Genomic DNA, 20350 nt, shown 5'->3' with positions numbered 1-20350 from the left:
TAATTTTATTTAACTGCAAAGTGCAAAAATATTTATGGTGTCTAATCAATAATTTCCATTTTTAATTCAAACCAGAAAAAGACCTGAAAATTAAAAAATTAGTTTGGTTTTTCTTTTGCTTCAATTGACTCGCTAAGCCATTTTCTTACGCCATTAATTTTTATATAATCTTAGTTCAAAGTTATTATTGTATCTTGGAACCAACCTTTTTTGGCTTAACCCGTAAAGTACTTATCTCTGTATCGTTGTCCTATATTTCCAATGAAAAATATTCAAATTTCAAAATTCGTCGTAAAATACTATTTTGCGACGACAAGATTTGGTATTATCCCTTACACTCCTGTAGCTTTCAATGCAATGTTACCAGAGATTATTTTTTCCTATAATTGTAGTGGGGCCTGATATCATTCTTACTACTCATTCAAATGGGTTCAGTTGCACGAGAGCCTTTCATCCTATAGAATATTTCTTGCCAATCCAATGTAGATCATCGTGAAATGGATACATCTCCCTTCTGGATCGAAAGGTTCATGTCCCTCTTCTGTTACACTAAAGATCTCTGAAAAAAATGAAATATAGGACATAGAGTGCTCCTTGCTCACCCACCTGGAATACGTTGCCTTGATTTTTTTTATATATTTGCGAACAAACTAAGGCCTAGGGAAATCTGACATCTTCATTCTACGCATGGTTCTCTCTTTCTAAACCACACTTTCTTGCCCCAAGGATGACTAAATTCAAATGCACAAAACCCCCATCTATTACGCTCATGTTTTTCTGCCCCACTTCTTCGTTGTTTAGACCAAGGTTACCAACTATTTCTCATTTCTGGTTTCTGCTACTATTTTAGCCACTCTGTATTCCAAGTGACAACGGAAATCCCACTGACTGTTATCAATTGGCCAAATTCTTGTGAGGAATCACGCAATGAGTGACTTTCTTATTTTGTCTAAAAACACTTATTTAGTGGGTAAACTTCCTGACACATACGTACCCTAACAATCCTAGGGGGAAACAGCTCCAGAAAGACTTTTCTCTTCTTGACCAAATTTTTGGGCCTGATTTTGTTTATGGGGTCGAGGAGCTCGGAGCAGAGAAGAAGTATACAAAGATTCATGATGGTTGATACGCCTCACTGTAACTGGAAACTTTGAATCCTTTGGTCATAGAACAGTAGAATCCGCTCTTTCTCTTTTTCAAAACTGTTCAAGAAGGGGATTGAGCTGGTGAGTGAACAGGAAAAAAAAGTTTAAAAATTTCCCAGCTAGATGCTTGACCCTAGAGTGAAGATATACCTGTATTTTATTGCGTTTGTTTTGCCGAAGGAGAGTATTCTTAAAGACCAGTTTGAAGCATAGAAGATAAGGACCAATCGATTAGAGTTCAGAGACATATCTGGTGATGATGACAAAAATTTTATTCGTCATAAAAAACAAACAAGGTTTTTACAATGAAGTAAAGAAGAACATTAGAAAATAAGGGAAAAAGACATTACAGACCCAACAACAGAAATGAACGACAAATTAGCGCTCAATCATAGCTTGGGAAAATATATTAGACTGATCTAGGCTTTCAACAAATCATACACGGTAATTCTCACCAGCAGATGAATTAATAGAGACCATGAATACAATTTTTGAAACCTAGCGATTTTAGGAAATCTTTAATTAAACCTGTCTATAACCAAAGGGGATAAGAGTTAGTATTTTTATTATAAAGGCTTTAGATTGGTTTCTGTAAGGAGGCCAATTACTTAGTATGATGATATTTTTTTAGAATAAAGTAAATACTGCACACCATCTGTGTCTACAGGTACAGTAGATAAAGTTTAAGATAAGAACAGGTTGGCCTTAGGGAGGGGAGAAGATGCGTCGGCCAAATTTTACTCTTAGGTTAATAATTGAGAAGTGCCTAAGTTATCAGACCCTTTTAGGCCTCAGCCATATGCATTTTTAACAAGTGTTTGACTCAACCGATATAAGAGCCTTAGTGAAGGTTTCATCCTTGTATATGGTAAACCAGATAAATACATTAATGTGGTGTATGCTATGCACGAGAAAAATATTACTGCATTAAGGTAAAAAATGAAGTTAGTTTCTTGTTCCGTATTGAATTAGGCGTTACACAGGGTTGCGTAGCATCCCTATTTGTATGGATTATGTTAATGGACTTTGTTCTAAAAACGCCGCAGAGGCTATGAAAGAGCATGAAATCAAAAAAGAAGATAACACTCTCCTCGACGCAAATTATACTTATGACTTCAGTATACTAGATGAAAAGGTCAGCAAAATAAATGATTTGTTGGAGCTTTTTTTGAGAAGTCAGGGTGACTGAATAGATTTGAAAATGGATGTCAAGAAGACTAAGTTGCTTAGATTAGGAGTAAATGAAGGGAAAGAGGTGAAGTTGGGTAACGAGAAGATAGATCAAGTGGGCAAATTCACACATCTGGGTTGTGCTATTAGTAAATAAGGTGGATGAAGTGAAGATGTTAAAAGTAGAATAGCTAAGACCCAGGATATTTTTTACAGTTGGAGCAAGTTTGTAAGAATAAGAAGATAAGTCTGTGAACCAAGATTAAAATATTGGAAGCAACAGTAATGACTGGGGTCAAGTATGATTTTGAAACTTGGGTGCTTTGGGAGACGGAGGAGGATTCGTTGGATGTTTTCCACAGGAAATTTCTACGGATAGTTTTGGGTGCCCTTTTGACGTAGTTCAAACAGTAACATGGGCCAAAAACTTGCCTCTTTCCTGTTTTCTAGGGATATAACGAGAGAAAGGTTGAAATGGCTAGGGTACATCTAGCGGATGAAGCATAACTTGCAGGTCATCCCTGAATAGGGTTCGAAGAGGTCGCAAGAATGGATTTAAAGGAAATTGAAACTTCGTAAAAAAGAATTTAAAGGACACTAGAACTTTTTGGGAGGGTGTAAATAACGAAGCTTTGAATCGATGGCGATGGAGGAGGAGAATGCGCAGTCACGTCAGCCTCAGCTGCTTGGTGTTGCAGTTGGTTGTTAGCAGTAGTGGTAGTAGGTATGTCACTTCTTAAACCATAGCTAGCAAGTATTCAAAAATCAGAAAGCGTGTTAGATCTATGTCAGTTATTTAGACTACAAAACGAGATAAAATTGACTATACCTGTCAGTGGGCACAATAAAAATTCAATTTTAAACATCTCAAATTCTTGTTTTGTCTATGAGTTATTTCTATCTTGATTTAAGTTGTTGATATCCTCTCTTTTTTACCCGAAATCACTCTTCTTTTTCAAATCTTTTTTTCACTATATATAACTTAGGTTATTTGGGAGTTGTGGCTGACAGTCAGGACGAGAAAATAGGTTATTGATTATTTATCGTGTATTTATTTCCTTTCTATTGAAAAAGCTTTTTGATTTTAAATTTTGCTGAAAAACTGAAAAAAAATATAGATTAATAAAACACGATTCGAGTCATTGCTTAAGCTCACTCACACAAAGTTCTGAAAAGAGTCATTCATAATTCAGCAGGTGATACCACCGAAACTGAGTTCATAGGTTCAGACCATTAGGACATTGCGTCCTTGTAGTGAAATATAAGTCAAAAATATTTAAAGTACAATGTTTGCTACTCCCCGCCCCCATTGCAGCAAAGTTTGTTTACCTTTAAATTTTCAGCTTGGCTATTCAGTTTTTTTTATCCATCATTGTTTTTCAATTTGCGATTCTTGTATGCATGTCCAGGTTACTTGTTTGTCCTGTTATTTAAACACGGAAAATGTACGAAATACGGAAAATAAAGTATGTATTTAATTAAAGTATACAGATAATCCATGAATAGAAAGTGTTAAATATTTTCATGTTCATAGTATTTGTATTAGCCGTTGTACTTTTTCTTCTGTAGTTCTACAGAAAAGTTCTTTTTATTTACATTTTGTAACTCAGTAGATTCTGATTCTGAATTAAAAAAAAATTCTGATAAAAAGAATAAAAGTCTAAACAGTTTTTTGAGAAATTTAATGTTGAAATTGCTTGTGTCTTTAAATAAAAATTTTTATAACGTCAATTGTGGGTATTGTCATTAACGGTATGGATCCTTTTTATTGATCCTCCATTATGGAATGTTGTTTGTTACGTTTCATAATCATGGTTTCTTTATTTTGAGTCCCATTGACAGCACACTATAATGAAATATGTCCGAATCTCAGGTCTTCCAATCATCTAGTGCTAGAAGTATATAGACGTCCTCCAAGTTTGGCCAATACACCAGAACCATCGTCACCATTATCCGTGGAAAAAGAGAATTTGTTACCGAATAAAAAATACAACACTGCAACAAACCTAAACACAGAGAAAAGTAGAAGTGATCTTAATCTTACTTTTAAAACGGAGGTAGGAAGGAATAGTGCTAAATAGATGTGCAGTGAATTTTCTTGAGCCCTCGTAATCCTATTAGTAATTTCCGCTGATTTTTAATTGTTTGCGTATCCAGTAATACTGCTTGTTTTATTTTACACTACTGTTTATTTTCACAGTTATGCTTTTTTTTAGTTACTTTTTTCTACTGAAGCCATATAGCGTGATTGCCTAAATGAGCTTCTTTACTATGTATTTACATCCATTCCTTTTATGAATTTCTAAAACGTAAATTGAACAGAACATTTATGACCTTATTCATGTATCTAACTTAGATTCACCTAGAAAGGCTATTGCGACTGATAATAAGTTTACGCCTCAAATTACTGATGTCGAATTCTCTGAGAAAGTTCGTAAAGGGTACAGAAAATTGTTGAAAATTTTTTGTACGGCCGTCTTGTCCTTGCAAGGCTTATTGGGCTTTTGTAATGACACTTGTTCGGGCGGTTTCTCCTTTCTGGATTATTCTTATTGAAAAGGACAAACATACAATCCATTCAATGCTTTTCAAGTATGAACAATATCTTTTGGATCTCCCTTTGTGAATGAACAACATGGGTGTCTCAGAAAAATTAAAAATAGTGGACCTCTTTGTAGGGGATTAGTGATATAATTAATATAATCAAGTGCTCATTAAACACTATGTGTCGTGCCTTACCACTCGTCTAGTGGCACACTAAGTCTGTTGTTCAGCGTTGTTGGGATTATCTATTTTCTTTTGTTTTTAGTTGTGTCTGTGCTTTTATTTCTTTATTTATTTTTCTTTTCATACTTTATTTTGTCATTTCTTTGCTATAAAAATTATTCATTCTTTTATTCATTAATTTTACTTTATGCCATATAAAAAACAAAGTTAGTCCTCCTATTTATTTCTATGCTTGTTCCGATTTATAGATTTGAGAGAGCACTTTCATACTTTATCATTTATTCTTTATTTCAAAATCAATCTATATTCCACTTACAGCCTCCAACCTCTGAGACTTCAGACCATATTCCTATCCATACGGGAAATCTTTGGATCGTAAATGGAAGAAACACAAAAAGATGTTGGGCAGCTCTTTACGATGATACTCTTGTCTTGAGTAAGGTAAGTATTTAGGAAAAATGATATATGTATTATCAATGTTGTACGTTTCATAGATCTGAGAGTTTTTTTGTGTTTGTAGAAGAAATACACACAAATGAAAATATGTTGGAAATTTATTTACGATAATACTCTTGTCTCTTGTAAACTAAACTACTCTGTTTCTTGCATAAGGAATGAAGGAAAGAACTTAAAAAATTCTTTAGGGTGCTCTTATCTTTTGCAATTTAGGTTATCTAACTACTCAAAACTAGCCACAAATACAAAATCAATATTGTGAAATTTTTGATTTTGGGAATTCTCTTCCATTTGTGGAAGCAATGGAAGAAAAAAGAAAAAAAAAATCCTTGGTAACTTTTTACGGTGCGATCCTGATCTAAAGCAAGACAACTGTTTAAAATAGTTCTAAAAGACCCTTGAAATTGAAACATGTAGAAATTTAAATTATCCAAGCGCATGAAGCTTAATAGAAAACCTAGAATAAGTGAAAGACAGAAGAATATATCACTAAGAAATTAGTTTAGGTTAGCGGCTAACCCAACCTAAATTAAAGCTGGAATAATGTAAGTAAGCTTCAGATAATAAAGCTAAACTAACCCAACGTGTTCATTCAAATTTCTGCTTGTGTTTTTCTAACATATCCACTTTTTTGTTTGCGTTTTGTGAAATTTTCAAGCTTCTGCTCGTGATTTTTGACCTTTTCATCTTTTTGTTCGCGTGATTTTTATGTTTCTGTTTGTGTATTTTTGACTTTTTCAAGTTTCTGTTCACGTGATTCTAACATTTTCAAGTTTCTATCTACATATTTCTGACGTTTTCAAGATTCTGTAAAAGTTTTCGGTCCTGTAGTTCATTGAAAGGCTTTTTCACATTAAAAAAAAACAGTTAATCTAGGTAATTCAAAGATTTAAGAAAATAATAGAAATTTATTGCAAGAACATAGCACAGAAAACTAATATAAGAACGACTCTTGCAGAACTGGATTAAAAATTGATTGTTTTAGGGGATATATTCTTACTCCTTTTGCTTATTTGGGGTTTTTGTATGAAGCTTCATGTGCCTGGATAATGTAAATTTCTGTGTGGATGGCTGATTCGTTGGACATTTGAAAATATCAAATGAAAACGTGCCTTTTAAGAAGCACTAGACTATTCCAGACTTGCTTATAAGTTTTTTTATGAAGTTACTTAATTCAATTAAACTGATTACAAGAATATTATAAGAGGAAATGTGACATATTGTCACGTAAATGTTTTTCCATCTAAATTTAAATGAATTATCCTTCATAGAGACGGATCTACAGGGACTGAATGTTTCAAAACTCGTTCTATTGACCTTTACCAGTTGTCTACGATAGGACCTACAGACTAAATATTGCTAGGCTGTTTACACTAGCATAAATCAAACGTAGCGCAATAACGCTGCCTAAGTAAACAACGATGTTGGCACAATTTATTGTTTTTTTGTTTTTTTGGTCTTCAACCAGGGCACTTCGTAACGAAGGAGTTGTCGTAGAAACTTCAAAAAGGACTCATTCGATTGGAAATTGAAACGACTAGTGCACTTTTTAATAGTCAAAAGTGATTGGAGAGCAACTAACCCCCTTCCCACGCCCACCTTTTCACCAAACACATCCAATCAAAATTTTGAGATAGCTATTTTGTTCAAAGTAGTTGAAGGTCCGGAAATTACGTCTTTGAGGATGACATCCCCCTCCCAGAGGCCTCAGGTTGAAGGTTGTAAGTTATGCCCTTGGGGCATATAACGTTTTTATAGAAGGCATTGTCGTAAAAACTTCGAAAATAGCTCATTCGATTGGAAACTAAGAAAGTTAGTGCCCCTTCTGATAGTCGAAAGTAATTGGAAGGTGAATGCCGCCCCCACGCCCATCATTTTTCGAAACACTTCCGATCAAAATTTTTATATAAATATTTTGTTCAATGTATTTTAAAATTATGTCTTTGAAGATGACAACCCCCAGAGCCCTCAGGACAAGGGTTGTAAGTTATGCCCTTGAGGCAAATAATGTTTTTATTTTATCCGAAAGCGTTTTCGGATAAACTTCAAAAAGAGCTCATCCGATTGTAAATTGACAGGACTAGTGCCTTTGTTATCAGTCAAAAGTGATCGGAGGGCGAATCCCCCCCCCCCCACCATGCCCATCACTTCCTAAGACACTTCCAATCGAAATTTTGAGATAGCTGTTTTGTTCAACGTAGTTGGAACTTCCGGGAATTATGTCTTTGAGGATGACATATCCCCACCCCCCAGCCCTCAGGGCAAGGGATGTAAGTTATGTCCTGGGGCGTATAAGATTTTTATAGAAAGTGTGGTCATATAAACTTTGGAAGGGGCTCATTGGAATGATAGTCAGAAGCTCTAGTGCCCTTTTCAAGAGTCAAAGTGATCGGAGGGCCCCCCCCCCCCCTCCACACGTCGTGTTGTTCTGAAATGCATCTTATAGAAATTTTGAGATAGCAATTTTATTCAAAATAGTCAGAATATCATATAAAAAGGCTTTTGGGGTTGAAAAAAAAAACCAGGGACTTGGGGCAAGGGTTGTAAGTTATGCGCCGGGGGCATTTAAGGTTTTTATGGAAGGGATGATTGTATAAACTTTAAAGGAGGCTCATTTACTTAAAAATCGGAACTTCTAGTTCCATTTTAAGAGTCAAAGTGGTGGAGGGCAGCAAGCCTCCCTCACAACTAAACCTCTTCACAAAACGAATCTGATTGAAATTGTGAGATACCAATTTTACTCAGAATAGTCCAAAGAACATATAAAAATGCCTCTAGGGTTAACTCAACCCCCTACTACCCTGGGGATAATTTGTTCGTTGTAGTCGAACGGTCCGGAAATCATGTACTTGGGGATTACAATCCCACCTGCACAGCTCTCGGGGCAAGGGTTGTAAGTTATGCCCCGGGGGCTTATAAGGCCCTAGTAGAAAGAGTGGTTGCATATACTTTGGAGGGGACTCATTGGATTGGTAATCATAATTTTCAGTACCCTTTTTAACAGTCAAAGTTATCTGAGGGCAGCTATCCCCCCTCAACACGTTGTGATGTCCCAAAATACACTGAATAAACATTTTTGAGACAATTTTTTTATTCCAAATATTTCAGGGTTGATAGAAACCACCAGAGCCTGGGGGCGAGGGTTGTAAGTTATGCCGCATGGCATTTAAGGTTTTTTACGGAGAGGATGGTTGTTTAACTTTAGAAGAGACTCATTTGGTTGAAAATTGGAAGTTCTAATTTCAAGTGTTGAAAGTGATGGAAAGACTTTAGCCCCCCTCCTCGACAACCCCTCTTTTCACCAGACGTATCTGATTGAAATTATGAGATAGTGATTTTGTTGAAAATAGTCCAAAAAAATATAATAATGCCTCTAGGATTGACGCAACCCCCCAGTGCCCTGGGGATAGGGATGTAAGCTATACCACGAGGGCATATAAAGTTTTTATGGAATGGCTGGCCGTATAAACTTCAGATGGGGATCATTTGATTTGAAATTGAAATTTATAGTGTCCTGTTTAGAGTCAAAGTTATTTTATAGCAACCAGCCCTGAATGCACATCATTTCCCTTAACACCCCCAATCAACATTTAGAGGTAACAATTATGTTCATCGTAGTTGAAGGGTCTGGAAACTACGTCTGTGAGGAAGACAACCCCCTCCCCCTACAGCTTCCAGGGTAAAGATTGTAAGTTATGCCCTGGGGACATATAAGGTTCATATAGAATGTTTGGTCGTATATACTTTGGAGGGGACTCACTGGATTGGTAATCAGAAGTTCTAGTGCTCTTTTTAAGAGTCAAAGGGATCAGAACGCAGCCCCCCCCCCCCACACACACGAGCACGTCGTGTTTTCCCGAAATGCATCCAATAGATATTTTGAGACAGGCCTTTTATTCAAAATAGTCCAAAGATAATATAAAAAGGCTTTTGAGGTTGATGCAAATCACCAAAGCTAAGGGCGAGGGTTGTAAGTTATGCCCCTTGGGCATTTAGGGTACTTATGGAAGGGATGGTTGTATATACTTTAGAGGTGGCTCATTTGGTTGAAATTGGAAGTTCTACTTCCCTTTTAAGAGTAAATAGTGATGGAGGTCAAGTAGCCTCCCCCCAACTACCTTTCTTTCCAACAAATGTATATGATTGAAATTGAGCGATTTGTTTAAAATAGTCCAAAGAACATATAACAATGCCTCCAAGGTTGGAGCTACCCCCCAGAGCCCTGCAGCAAGGGCTTTAAGTCATACCCTGGGGGCATATAAGGTTTTAATCGAATGGATGATCGATGAAAAAATTTTTTTTTTTTTTTTTTAAATGATCGGACTTATTCAGATGGGACTTATTTTAGTTGAAATTGGAAGTTATAGGGCCCTTTTTAAGAGTCAAAAGTGATTTGAGTGCAACCAACCCCCACACACTCATCATTTCCCCAAAGACGTCAAGTCAAAATTTGGAGATAGCAAATTTGTTCATTGTAGTCGAAGGGTCCGGAAATCATGTACTTGGGCAATACAATCCCGCCTCCACAGCTCTCAGGGCAAGGGTTGTAAGTTATACCCTGGGGGCATATAAGGCCCTTATAGAAAGAGTAGTGGCATATACTTCGGAGGGGACTCAATAGATTGGTAATCTGAATTTTCAGTACCCTTTTTGAGAGTCAAAGGGATCTGAGGGCAGCTATCCCCCCTCAATACGTTGTGATGTCCCAAAATACATTGAATAAAAAATTTTAAGACAATCATTTTATTCCAAATAGTCCAAAGGTTTTGGGGTTGATAGAAACCACCAGAGCCTGATGGTGAGGGTTGTAAGTTATGCCGCATGGCATTTAAGGTTTTATGGAGTGGAGGGGATGGTTGTTTAACTTTAGAAGAGGCTCATTTGGTTGAAAATTGGAAGCTCTAGTTTTCAGTGTTGAAAGTGATGGAAAGCATTTAGCCTCCCTCCCCGACAACCCCTCTTTTGTGCAATGTCAATTTTGTTCAAAATAGTCCAAAGAACAGAAAACAATGCCTCCAAGGTTGGAGCAACACCTCAGAGCCCTGCAGCAAGGGCTTTAAGTTATGCCCTGGGGGTATATTAGGTTCTTATGGAATGGGTGGTCGAATTGAATTCAGAAGTATCAGATTTGATTTTAAATTGGAAGTTAGGGTCCTTTTTAAGAGTCAAAGTGATTTGAGAGAAACCACACCCCTCCCCCACCCCCATCATCTTCCGTAACATACATCCATACAATTTTTAGACATCGATTTTTTTCAGCATTGTTGAAAAGCTCCGTATTTATGTGTTTGGGGATGTCAACCCCCCCCCCCCCAATTTGTTTATTGCACTGTGTTCAATGTTTACAACAATGAACTGTTTCATCGTTTCACATTGTTCATTGTTTGTTCTTTATGCAATTTGTTCACTGTCTACATCATATAGTATATTTTATTGAAAAGAAGTATGCATGTTTGACTTCTGCTTTCCCAAAATACGGAGGGCATTAAGATGAGTCTTTCAGGGAATGTTGAGGGGAGTTTTGAACTACATCATAACTTGTTATGTTATGGGTTGTCAAAAGGGTGTCCCTTAGGAATGACTGAGTATATTAATTTGGAATTTCCGGGAAATGATAAGGGAGATGATCAATTGACCAAAAGCGCAATATTTACATGCTACTACTGCAAAAAACACCGGTGCTTCTACTACTACCACAAAGAACTATTACTGCTACCAGTACTATCACTAAAACCACTACTTCTGTAGCGAGTACTACTAAGGCTGAGGCTATTGAAAAAAATATAAGAGGAAACGATGAGGGGAAATTTGAACTAAAAAAAACATACTATGTGCATACAGATCGCTGATACGGGCGTATCAGCAATATTTTTGGAACGGAATGTTTGGTTGACCAAAAGGCAACATGTACCTGCTGCTACCACTATAAATACTGCTGCTACTAATGGTACTGCTAATAATAATAGACTCTTAGTGCTACTATTGTTCCTACTACTACCACTACTACTATGATACTAGTACAATTAAGGCTACACATATGAAGGCGAAACTTTGAGAGAATATTGAGGTTGAATTAGAACTAAATCAAAAGACACTTTGCGCATGCAGATTGTCAAAAGGGCGTATCTAAAGAATTGATTTGGGTATTAAGTTGAAACTTTCGGAGAATACTTAAAGGGGAAGATCAATTGACAAAAAGGTAATATATGCATGTCACTACTAACGCTAATACCACTGCTACTTTTCCTTATGGAAAATACACTGCTACAAAACTACTCCAACTACTACTTCAATTGCAATAACTTTTAAAGCTTAAAGTATAAAGGTAAAAAGGGCGTCTAAAGGGTGTCAAAAGCACACTTCAACAATATTTTTGGAATGGCTTAACGTGTCACGGTGAAACTTCCGGGGCATCATGACAGAGATGTTCAAGTGACCAAAAAGCAATATGCACATGCTACTACCGCTGATAATGCTGCTGCTACTACTGCTACTACTACTGCGAATACAACACTAACACTGTAACTGCTTTTACTAGCACCGAAACTACTGTGAAATTAGTACTATTAAGGCTAAGCCTATGAAAGTAAAATTTGAGACAATATTTCATAGGCAGAACAATTGCGCTGCCTAAGTAAAGAACGATGTTGGCACAATGTATTATTATTTTTTTTCCATACCAGGGCACTTCGTATCGAAAGAGTTGTCGTAGAAACTTAGAAAAGAGCTCATTTGATTGGAATTGGAACGGCTAGTGCCCTTTTCAATAGTTAAAAGTGATTGGAAGGCAATTAACACCCCTTCCACGCCCACCATTTCAACAAACACATCCAATCAAAATTTGGAGATAGCCATTTTGTTCAGTGTAGTTGATTTTCAGATAGAAATTATGTTTTTGAGGAAGACACTCCCCCACAGCCCTCAGGCCAAGGGATTTAAGTTATGCTCTAGGGGCATATAAGAACGAAGTTGGCACAATGTATTATTTTTATTTTATTCCTTTAGACCAGGGCCCTTTGTAGCGAAGAAGTTGTGGTAGAAACTTCGAAAAGGGCTCATTCAATTGGAAATTGGAGTGGCTTGTGCCCTTTTTAGTAGTCGAAAGTGGTCGAAAGGCAACTAACACCCCTTCCACGACAAATCCAATCAAAATTTTGAAATAGCTATTTTGTTCAGCGTAGTTGATTACCAGATAGAAATTATGTTTTTGAGGAGGTAACTCCCCCACAGCCCTCAGGGCAAGGATTGTAAGTTGTGCCCGTGGAGGCAAATAAGATTTATATAGAAAGTGTTGCTAAAGAAAAATCACAAAAGACTCATTCGATTGGAAATTAAAAGGGCTAGTGCCCTTTTTAATAGTCAAAAGTGATTGGAGGGCAACTGACCCCTTTCTCACGCCAACCTTTTCCTCAACCACTTCCAATAAATATTTTTAGATAGCCTTTTTGTTCAACGTAGTTGAAAGTTTTGAAAATTAGGTCTTTAAGGATAACAATACCCCCACAGTCCTCAGGGCAAGGGTTGTAAGTTATGCCCTGGGGGCATATAAGGTTTTTATAGAAAGCGTTGTAGAAACTTCAAAAAGGACTTATTCGATTGGAAATTGAAATGGCTAGTGCCCTTTTTAATAGTCGAGAGTAATTGAAGGGCAACTAATCCCCCTCTCATGCCCACCATTTCCCCAAAACATACAATCAAAATTATGGGATAGCCATTTTTTTCTACGTAGTTGAAAGTTCTGGAAAATATGTCTTTGTGGATGACAACCCCACACAGCCCTCAGAGCAAGGGTTGTAAATTACGTCCTGGGGGATTATGAGGTTTTTAATAGAAAGAGTTGTAGAAACTTCAAAAAGGGCTTATTCGATTTGAAATTGAAACGGAGAAAACCCTTTTTAATAGTCAAAAGTGATTGAAGGGCAACTAACCCCCCTCTCACGCTCACCATTTCCCCAAACACATCCAATTAAAATTTTGAGATATTCATTTTGTTCAACATAGTTGAAAGTTCTGGAAATTAGATCTTTGAGGATGAAAACCCTCCCCCACCCCCACAACCCTCAGGGCAAAGGTTGTAAGCTATGCCCTGGGGGAATATAAGGCTTTTATAGAAAGTTTTGTTATAGAAACTGCAAAAGGGCTCATTTGATTGAAAATTGAAAGGACTATGCCCTTTTTAATAGTCGAAAGTGTTTGATTGACAACTAACCCCCCCCCCCTCAAACCCACCATTTCCCCAAACACATCCAATCACAATTTTGAGATAGTCGTTTTGTTTAACGTACTTGAAAGTTATTTAAATTAGGTCTTTGGGGGTGACAACCCCCTCACAGCCCTAAGGGCAAGGGTTGTAAGTTATGCCCTGGGGGCATATAAGGTGTTTATAGAAAACGTTGTCGTAGAAACTCAAAAACAGCTCATTCAATTGAAAATTGAAAGGGCTAGTGTCCTTTTTAATTGTCGAAAGTGATTGGAAGGCTTGACATTTTTGTAGTAAAGATTGATCTGCGTACAATGTATTATTATTATTTTTTTTTTAGACCAGGGTACTTCGTATCGAAGGAGTTGTCTTAGGAACTTCAAAAAGGGCTCATTCGATTGAATGACTAATACCCTTTTTAATAGTCGAAAGTGATTGAAGGGCAACTAGTCCCCCTCCCACGCCTACCCTTCTATTTGCCCATTATGTTTAAAAACTAAATGTTGCCTTAAGATTAAATCAAAATGCACTGTGTTAATGCTAATTCCCAATAAGGCATCTCAGCATTATCCCAAGAAAAACTGAGGGTATTATGTTCAAACTTTCGGGGCTACTTCTGCTCTTAAAATTTAACCAAATCAAAATAGCGTAACCGTATCCAAGCTATCATAGAAAGTAAACAGATTTTTTGGCGAATGGTATCAAGTTTTCTATTTCAGGTCAACTAGAGGAGGTATGAAACTAAATTAAACACTACTATTTGTGTCCGGATTTTTAAATGGGTGTATGTTGTTAATAATTGCTGAAAAATTTTTCTCCAGCATACAAATAGCAGACCAAACTATAAAGTCTTAAAAAAAAGAAAAGATTTAAAGTATCATTTTCTTTTTCTCTGAAAAGACTTCGTCAATATAAAACAAACAGAAATTAATTAAAAAAAACTTTTCCCACAAAATAAGTTTTTCAAAGAAAAGTAAAGAACTCCATTAAACAAAAAATAAGCAAAAACTAAAATCAATTAATCTACCAAGCGTTAAACTACCACAAATCAGCATCAATAAATAAATGAAACCAAAAACGAACAAAAATTACAAAAAATAACCGAGTCAAACTCAAAACGAGCAGAAATTAACCTAAGTAGGGCTCAAAACCCCTATGCCTTCCCAAAGCCAGAACATAATTTGCACTTTACTGAAAAAAATATAAATGAATGTGAATTGTCAGTTTAATATACATATACTGATATTTAGTAATCAACATGTTAATATTATTTGATTTATTAAAGTTAGGAAAGTCAAAACATTTATATTTTTTCAGTAAAGTGCAAATTATGTTCTGGCCTTGGGAAGGCATAGGGATTTTGAGCCCTACTCATGGTTACTCAAGGCTACTGAGTAACTACTCATGGCTACTCAAGGCTAAAAAAAGAGCAAATGGACAATGCCTTAGCAATGGCTAATTGTATTAAGTTGAGTAATTATACTACTGCTGTAACTACTAGTACAACTATACCCAAAGGCATGAAGGTGAAATTTTCAGAGAATATTTCTAAAAAATTTGTTGTAGGGATGACAACCTGCCATCAGTATACAGGTTGTCAAAATGGTATATCAGCAATATCTTAGGAACAGTTTTGTATGTGACATTAAAACTTACAACGCTTGTTGTGGGGAATGTTGAACTAAACAAAAGACAATATTCGCATCATAATACTACTGTTTCTAATCCTACAGCTACTATTATTGCTAATTTTATTGTTATTGCTACTACTACTTCTGCTATTAAAGCTAAGACTATTACTATTGACTGTACTCCTACTGCTACTACTATAACTGCTGGTTCTATTAATTCTACTAATAAATCTAAGGGTATTAAGGCGAAAATTTTGGGCAATATTGTAACTGAATTGAAATAAATCGAAACACTCTATGCCAACATAGATTGTCAAGAGGTTGTATCAGCCATATTTCAGGACCGGTTGATGGTGCTAAGTAAACAATTTCATCGCGTATTGAAGGGGGTGTTGAAAAAAAAGTGTTATGTGCATACTGCTACTAATGTGCAACTGCTACTACAACTATTGCTACTACACAAGGTAAGGGCGTAAAGGTGAAGCTTTCATGGAATATTAAGGGGAGTGCTGAATTAAACCAAAACGAACTATGATCATATAGATTGTCAATAGGGTGACAAAGCAAAATCACAATAACGGTGTACATTATTAATCTAGACCTTTCTGGGTAAGTTGTGACAGATTTTGAACTAGCTACAAGACACTTCGTGTATACTATTGATACTGCTTCTACGGTTACTGTGACTACTGACGCGTAAGGGCATTAAGCTGAAACGTTTTGGGGAGTTTCAATTAAACGAAAAACACTATACACGTACAAGTATTAAAAGGGTATATAGACAATATGCAATATCAGCAACGTTGCTCTATCATAGCAAGTAATATAATTGATATTTTAAAGGAGTTAATTTGGTAGAAAATTCAGAGTTCTAGTACCATTTCTAAGAGTCAAAAATCATTGGAGGGCAGTCAGCCCTCCTTTTTAGTTCATATTTTTTTTTAAAATTACCAATCAAAATCTATTTTGTTCTGTATAGCTGAACGGTTTTGTAACTGTATCTCTAGGGCTATTGTGTAGGTAAAGCCCCAGAGTTATGCCATTTGACCATTATGTTTAAAAACTATATTTTGCCTTAAGATTAAATCAATATGCACTGTGCTAATGCTAATTGCCAATAAGGAATCTCAACAGTATCCTAAGAACGACTAAGGGCATTATATTCAAACTTTCGGAGCTACTTCTATTACTGCTTTTGCTTCTAAAAATTAACAAATCAAAAAGTGCAAGAGTATCCGAGCTGTAAAAGAGCATAGATCGATTTTTTTGGCGAATTGTATCAAGTTTTCTATTTCAGGTCAATTAGAGGAGGTATAAACTAAATTAAACACTACTATTTCTGTCCAGATTTTTAAAAGGGTATATGTTGTTAAAAATTGTTGAATTTTTTTTTCTGCATTCAGATAGCCGGCCAAACTATAAATTCTTACAGAAAACCGGAAATATTTAAACTATTATTTTCTTTTTCGCGGAAAAGACTATGGCAATATAAAACAAAGGGAAAGTATTAAAAAAAAACTTTTTCCCAATTAAGCTTTTCAAAGAAAAGTAAAGAAATCCATTAAACCGAAAATGAGCAAAAATCAAATCAAATAATCTACCATGCGTAAAACTACCACAAGTGAGCATCGATAAATAAATAACACCCAAAAAGAACAGAAATTAACACAAATAACCGAGTCAAACTCAAAATGAGCAGAAATTAACATGCGAAGGGCTCAAAACCCCTATGCCTTTCCAAGGCCACTACATAATTTGTACTTTACTGATTTTTTTTTCTTTTAATGTTTTCACTTTTATAACTTTAGTAAATCAAACATTATTAACATTTTAATTAATAGATATCAAAATATGTATATTAGACTGACAAAACAAATTCATTGGTATTTTTTCAGTAAAGTGCAAATTATGTTCTGGCCTTGGGAAAGCATAGGGGTTTTGACGCCTACTGTTGCTAATTTCTCCTCGTTTAGAGTTTGACTCGGTTATTTATTGTAATTAATTAAAAAAAAATTTCCACGAAATAAGTTTTTCAAAGAAAAGTAAAGAACCCCATTAAACAAAAAATGAGCCAAAATAAAATCAAATAATCTACCAAGCGTGAAACTACCACAAATCAGCATCGATAAATAAATGAAACTCAAAACGAACAGAAATTACAATAAATAACCGAGTCAAACTCAAAACGAGCAAAAATTGGGGTCAAAACCCCTATGCCTTCCCAAGGCCAGAACATAATTTGCACTTTAATGAAAAAAATATAAATGTTTTTACTTTTATAACTTAAGATTATAACAAATAATATTAAGATTTTGATTGCTAAATATCAGTATATGTATATTAAACTGACAATGCACATTCATTTGTATTTTTTTCAGTAAAGTGCAAATTATGTTCTGGCCTTGGGAAGGCATAGGGGCCCAACTTATGTTAATTTCTGCTCGTTTTGAGTTTGACTCGGTTAATTATTGTAATTTCTGTTCGTTTCGGGTTTCATTTATTTATCGATGCTGATTTGTGGTAGTTTCACGCTTGGTAGATTATTTGATTTTATTTTTGCTTATTTTTTGTTTAATGGAGTTCTTTACTTTTCTTTGAAAAATTTATTTTGTGGAAAAAGTTTAAATCTTTTCGTTTTTTTAAAGATTTATAGTTTGACCTGCTATTTGTATGCTGGGGAAAAAATTTCAGCAATTTTTTACAATATACACCCTCTTAAAAATCTGTACTCAAATAGAAGTGTTTGATCTACTTTCATACCTCGGTTAATTGATCTGAAATGGAAAACCGGCTACCATCCGCAAGAAAATCGGTTGACTTTCTTTGTTATCTTAAATTTAACTTCCCTATTTTCATATGTTTAAATTTTAAGAGCAGAAGCAGCCCCAAAAGTTTGAACATAAAATCCTCAGTCGTTCTTGGGATACTGCTGAGATGCCTTAGTGGGAATTAGCATTAACATAGTGCATTTTGATTTAATCTTATGGCAACATTTAGTTTTTAAACATAGTCAAATGGGAGGGTGACGTGGGAGGGAGATTAGTTTTCCTCCAATCACTTTCGACTATTAAAAAGGGCATCAGCCCTTTATATTTTCAATCGAGTGAGACCATTTCGAGGTTCCTACGACAAATCCTTCGATACAAATTGCCCTGGTCTAAACAACAACAACAACACAAAAATAATACATTATACCCTCATCGATATTTACTATAAAAATGTTATGCCTTCCAATTACTTCTGACTATTAAAAAAGACAATAGGTCTTTTGATTTCTAATCGAATGAGCCATTTTTGAGTTTCTATGACAACACTTCCTATAAACACCTTATATGCCCCAAGGGTATAAATTACAACCTCACCCTAAAGGCTGTGAAGGTGGTTGTTTATCCTCAAAGACCTAATTTCCAGAACTTTCAACTACGTTAAATAAAATGGCTATCTCAAAATTTTGATTGGATATGTCTGGGAAAATGGTGGGCGTGAGAGTGGTGTTAGTCGCTCTCCAATCCCTTTCAACTATTAAAAAAGGCACTAAACATTTCAATTTCCAATCAAATGAACCCTTTTGAAGTTTCTACGACAACGGTTTCAATAAAAACCTTATATGCCCCCAGGGGATAACTTACACCCCTTGACCTGAGGGCTGGGGGGGGGAGGGTGTCTTCATCACAGACCTAGCTTCATAAACTTTCAGCTACGTCGAAAAAAATGGCTACATAGACAATTTTATTGGACGTGTTTGCCGGAATGGTGGGCGTGAAAGAGGGAATCGTTACCCTCCAATCCCTTTCAATTATAAAAAGGGGCACTAGCCATCTCAATTTTCAATTGAACAAGCCCCTTTTGAAGTTTTTACGATAACTCTATCATTAAAAGCCTTATCTGCCCCCAGGGCATAACTTAGAACCTTCGCCCTGGGGACTCTGGGGGATTTGTCATCCTTAAATACATAATCTCCAGAACTTTCAACTACATTGAATAAAATGGCTATCTCTAAACTTTGATTGAATGTGTTTGAAGAAATGGAGGGCGTAAGAGGGGGGTTAACCACTCTCCACTCACTTTCGAATATTAAAAATGACAATTTCAATTTCCAATCAAATGATCCTCTTTTGAAAATTCTTCAATATCTTTCTATAAATACCTTATTTACCCCCAGGACATAACTTAAAACGCTTGCACTGAAAGCTCTGAGAGAATTATCATCCTAAAAGATCTAATTTCCAGAACTTTCGAATACGTTGAAGAAAATAGATAACTCATTATTTTGATTGGATGTGTTTGGGGAAATTGTGGATGTGAGAGGGGGGTTAGTAGTCCTTCGATCACTTTCGACTATTAAATGGGCAATAGCCCTTTTCAGTTTTCAATTGAATTTGTCCTTTTTCATGTTATTACATAATCAATTTCAAGAAAAACATGATCGGTTTCAGAGTTTTAGATTACCGACCGTCCCCTAATGATTATGGGGGGGATGGGTTGTCATCCTTAAAGTTTGAAGGTAAAAAGCTTTTATCCATGTTTGACACCCTGGCTATCTTTATTCACTGATTGGATTTGTTTTGAGGAAAGTTGGGCGTGAGAAGGGGGTCAGTTGCCATCCCACCCCTTTTGAATATTAAAAAGGGCACTAGCCCTTTGAATTTTCAATCGAAAAGCCTTTTTTTCAAGTTTCTACGACAAACATTTCAATAAAAACCTTATATTCTCCAAGGGCATAACTTATAACCCTTTCCCCTGAAGACTGTGGGGGGAGTGTCCTGCTCAAAGGTATAATTTCCTTAACTTTAAATTGCGTAGAACAAAATGACTATCTAACAATTTTGATTGGATGTGTTTGAGGAAAACGTGGGCGAGAGAGGGGGGCTAGTTGCCCTCAAATCACTTTCGACTATTAAAAAGGGCACTATACCTTTGAATTTCCAATTGAATGAGCCCTTTTTCAAGTTTCTACGACAAAGATTTCAATAAAAACTTATATGCCCCCAGGGCATAACTTATAACCCTTGCCCTGAAGA

At 35.9% G+C, this 20350-nt stretch overlaps 1 protein-coding gene across 1 annotated transcript in view; it reads left to right on the top strand.

Annotated features, from left to right (window-relative positions):
* LOC148949278 (uncharacterized) overlaps positions 1–20350 on the top strand; it is a 328547-nt gene that overhangs the window by 63771 nt on the left and 244426 nt on the right. Inside the window, exons 4-5 of the mRNA XM_089092668.1 lie at positions 4189–4372; positions 5361–5483. Coding sequence (XP_088948794.1) covers positions 4189–4372; positions 5361–5483 — 307 coding nt within the window. The remainder of the gene's footprint in view (positions 1–4188; positions 4373–5360; positions 5484–20350) is intronic.

This window comes from Artemia sp. Qi Xiang Cuo, chromosome 8 (genome assembly GCF_049724085.1).
Source record: "Artemia sp. Qi Xiang Cuo chromosome 8, ASM4972408v1, whole genome shotgun sequence".
NCBI classification, from domain to species: Eukaryota; Metazoa; Arthropoda; class Branchiopoda; order Anostraca; family Artemiidae; genus Artemia; species Artemia sp. Qi Xiang Cuo.
Note: the sequence above shows the minus strand (reverse complement) of the source record. Positions and strands in the feature narration are given on the sequence as shown.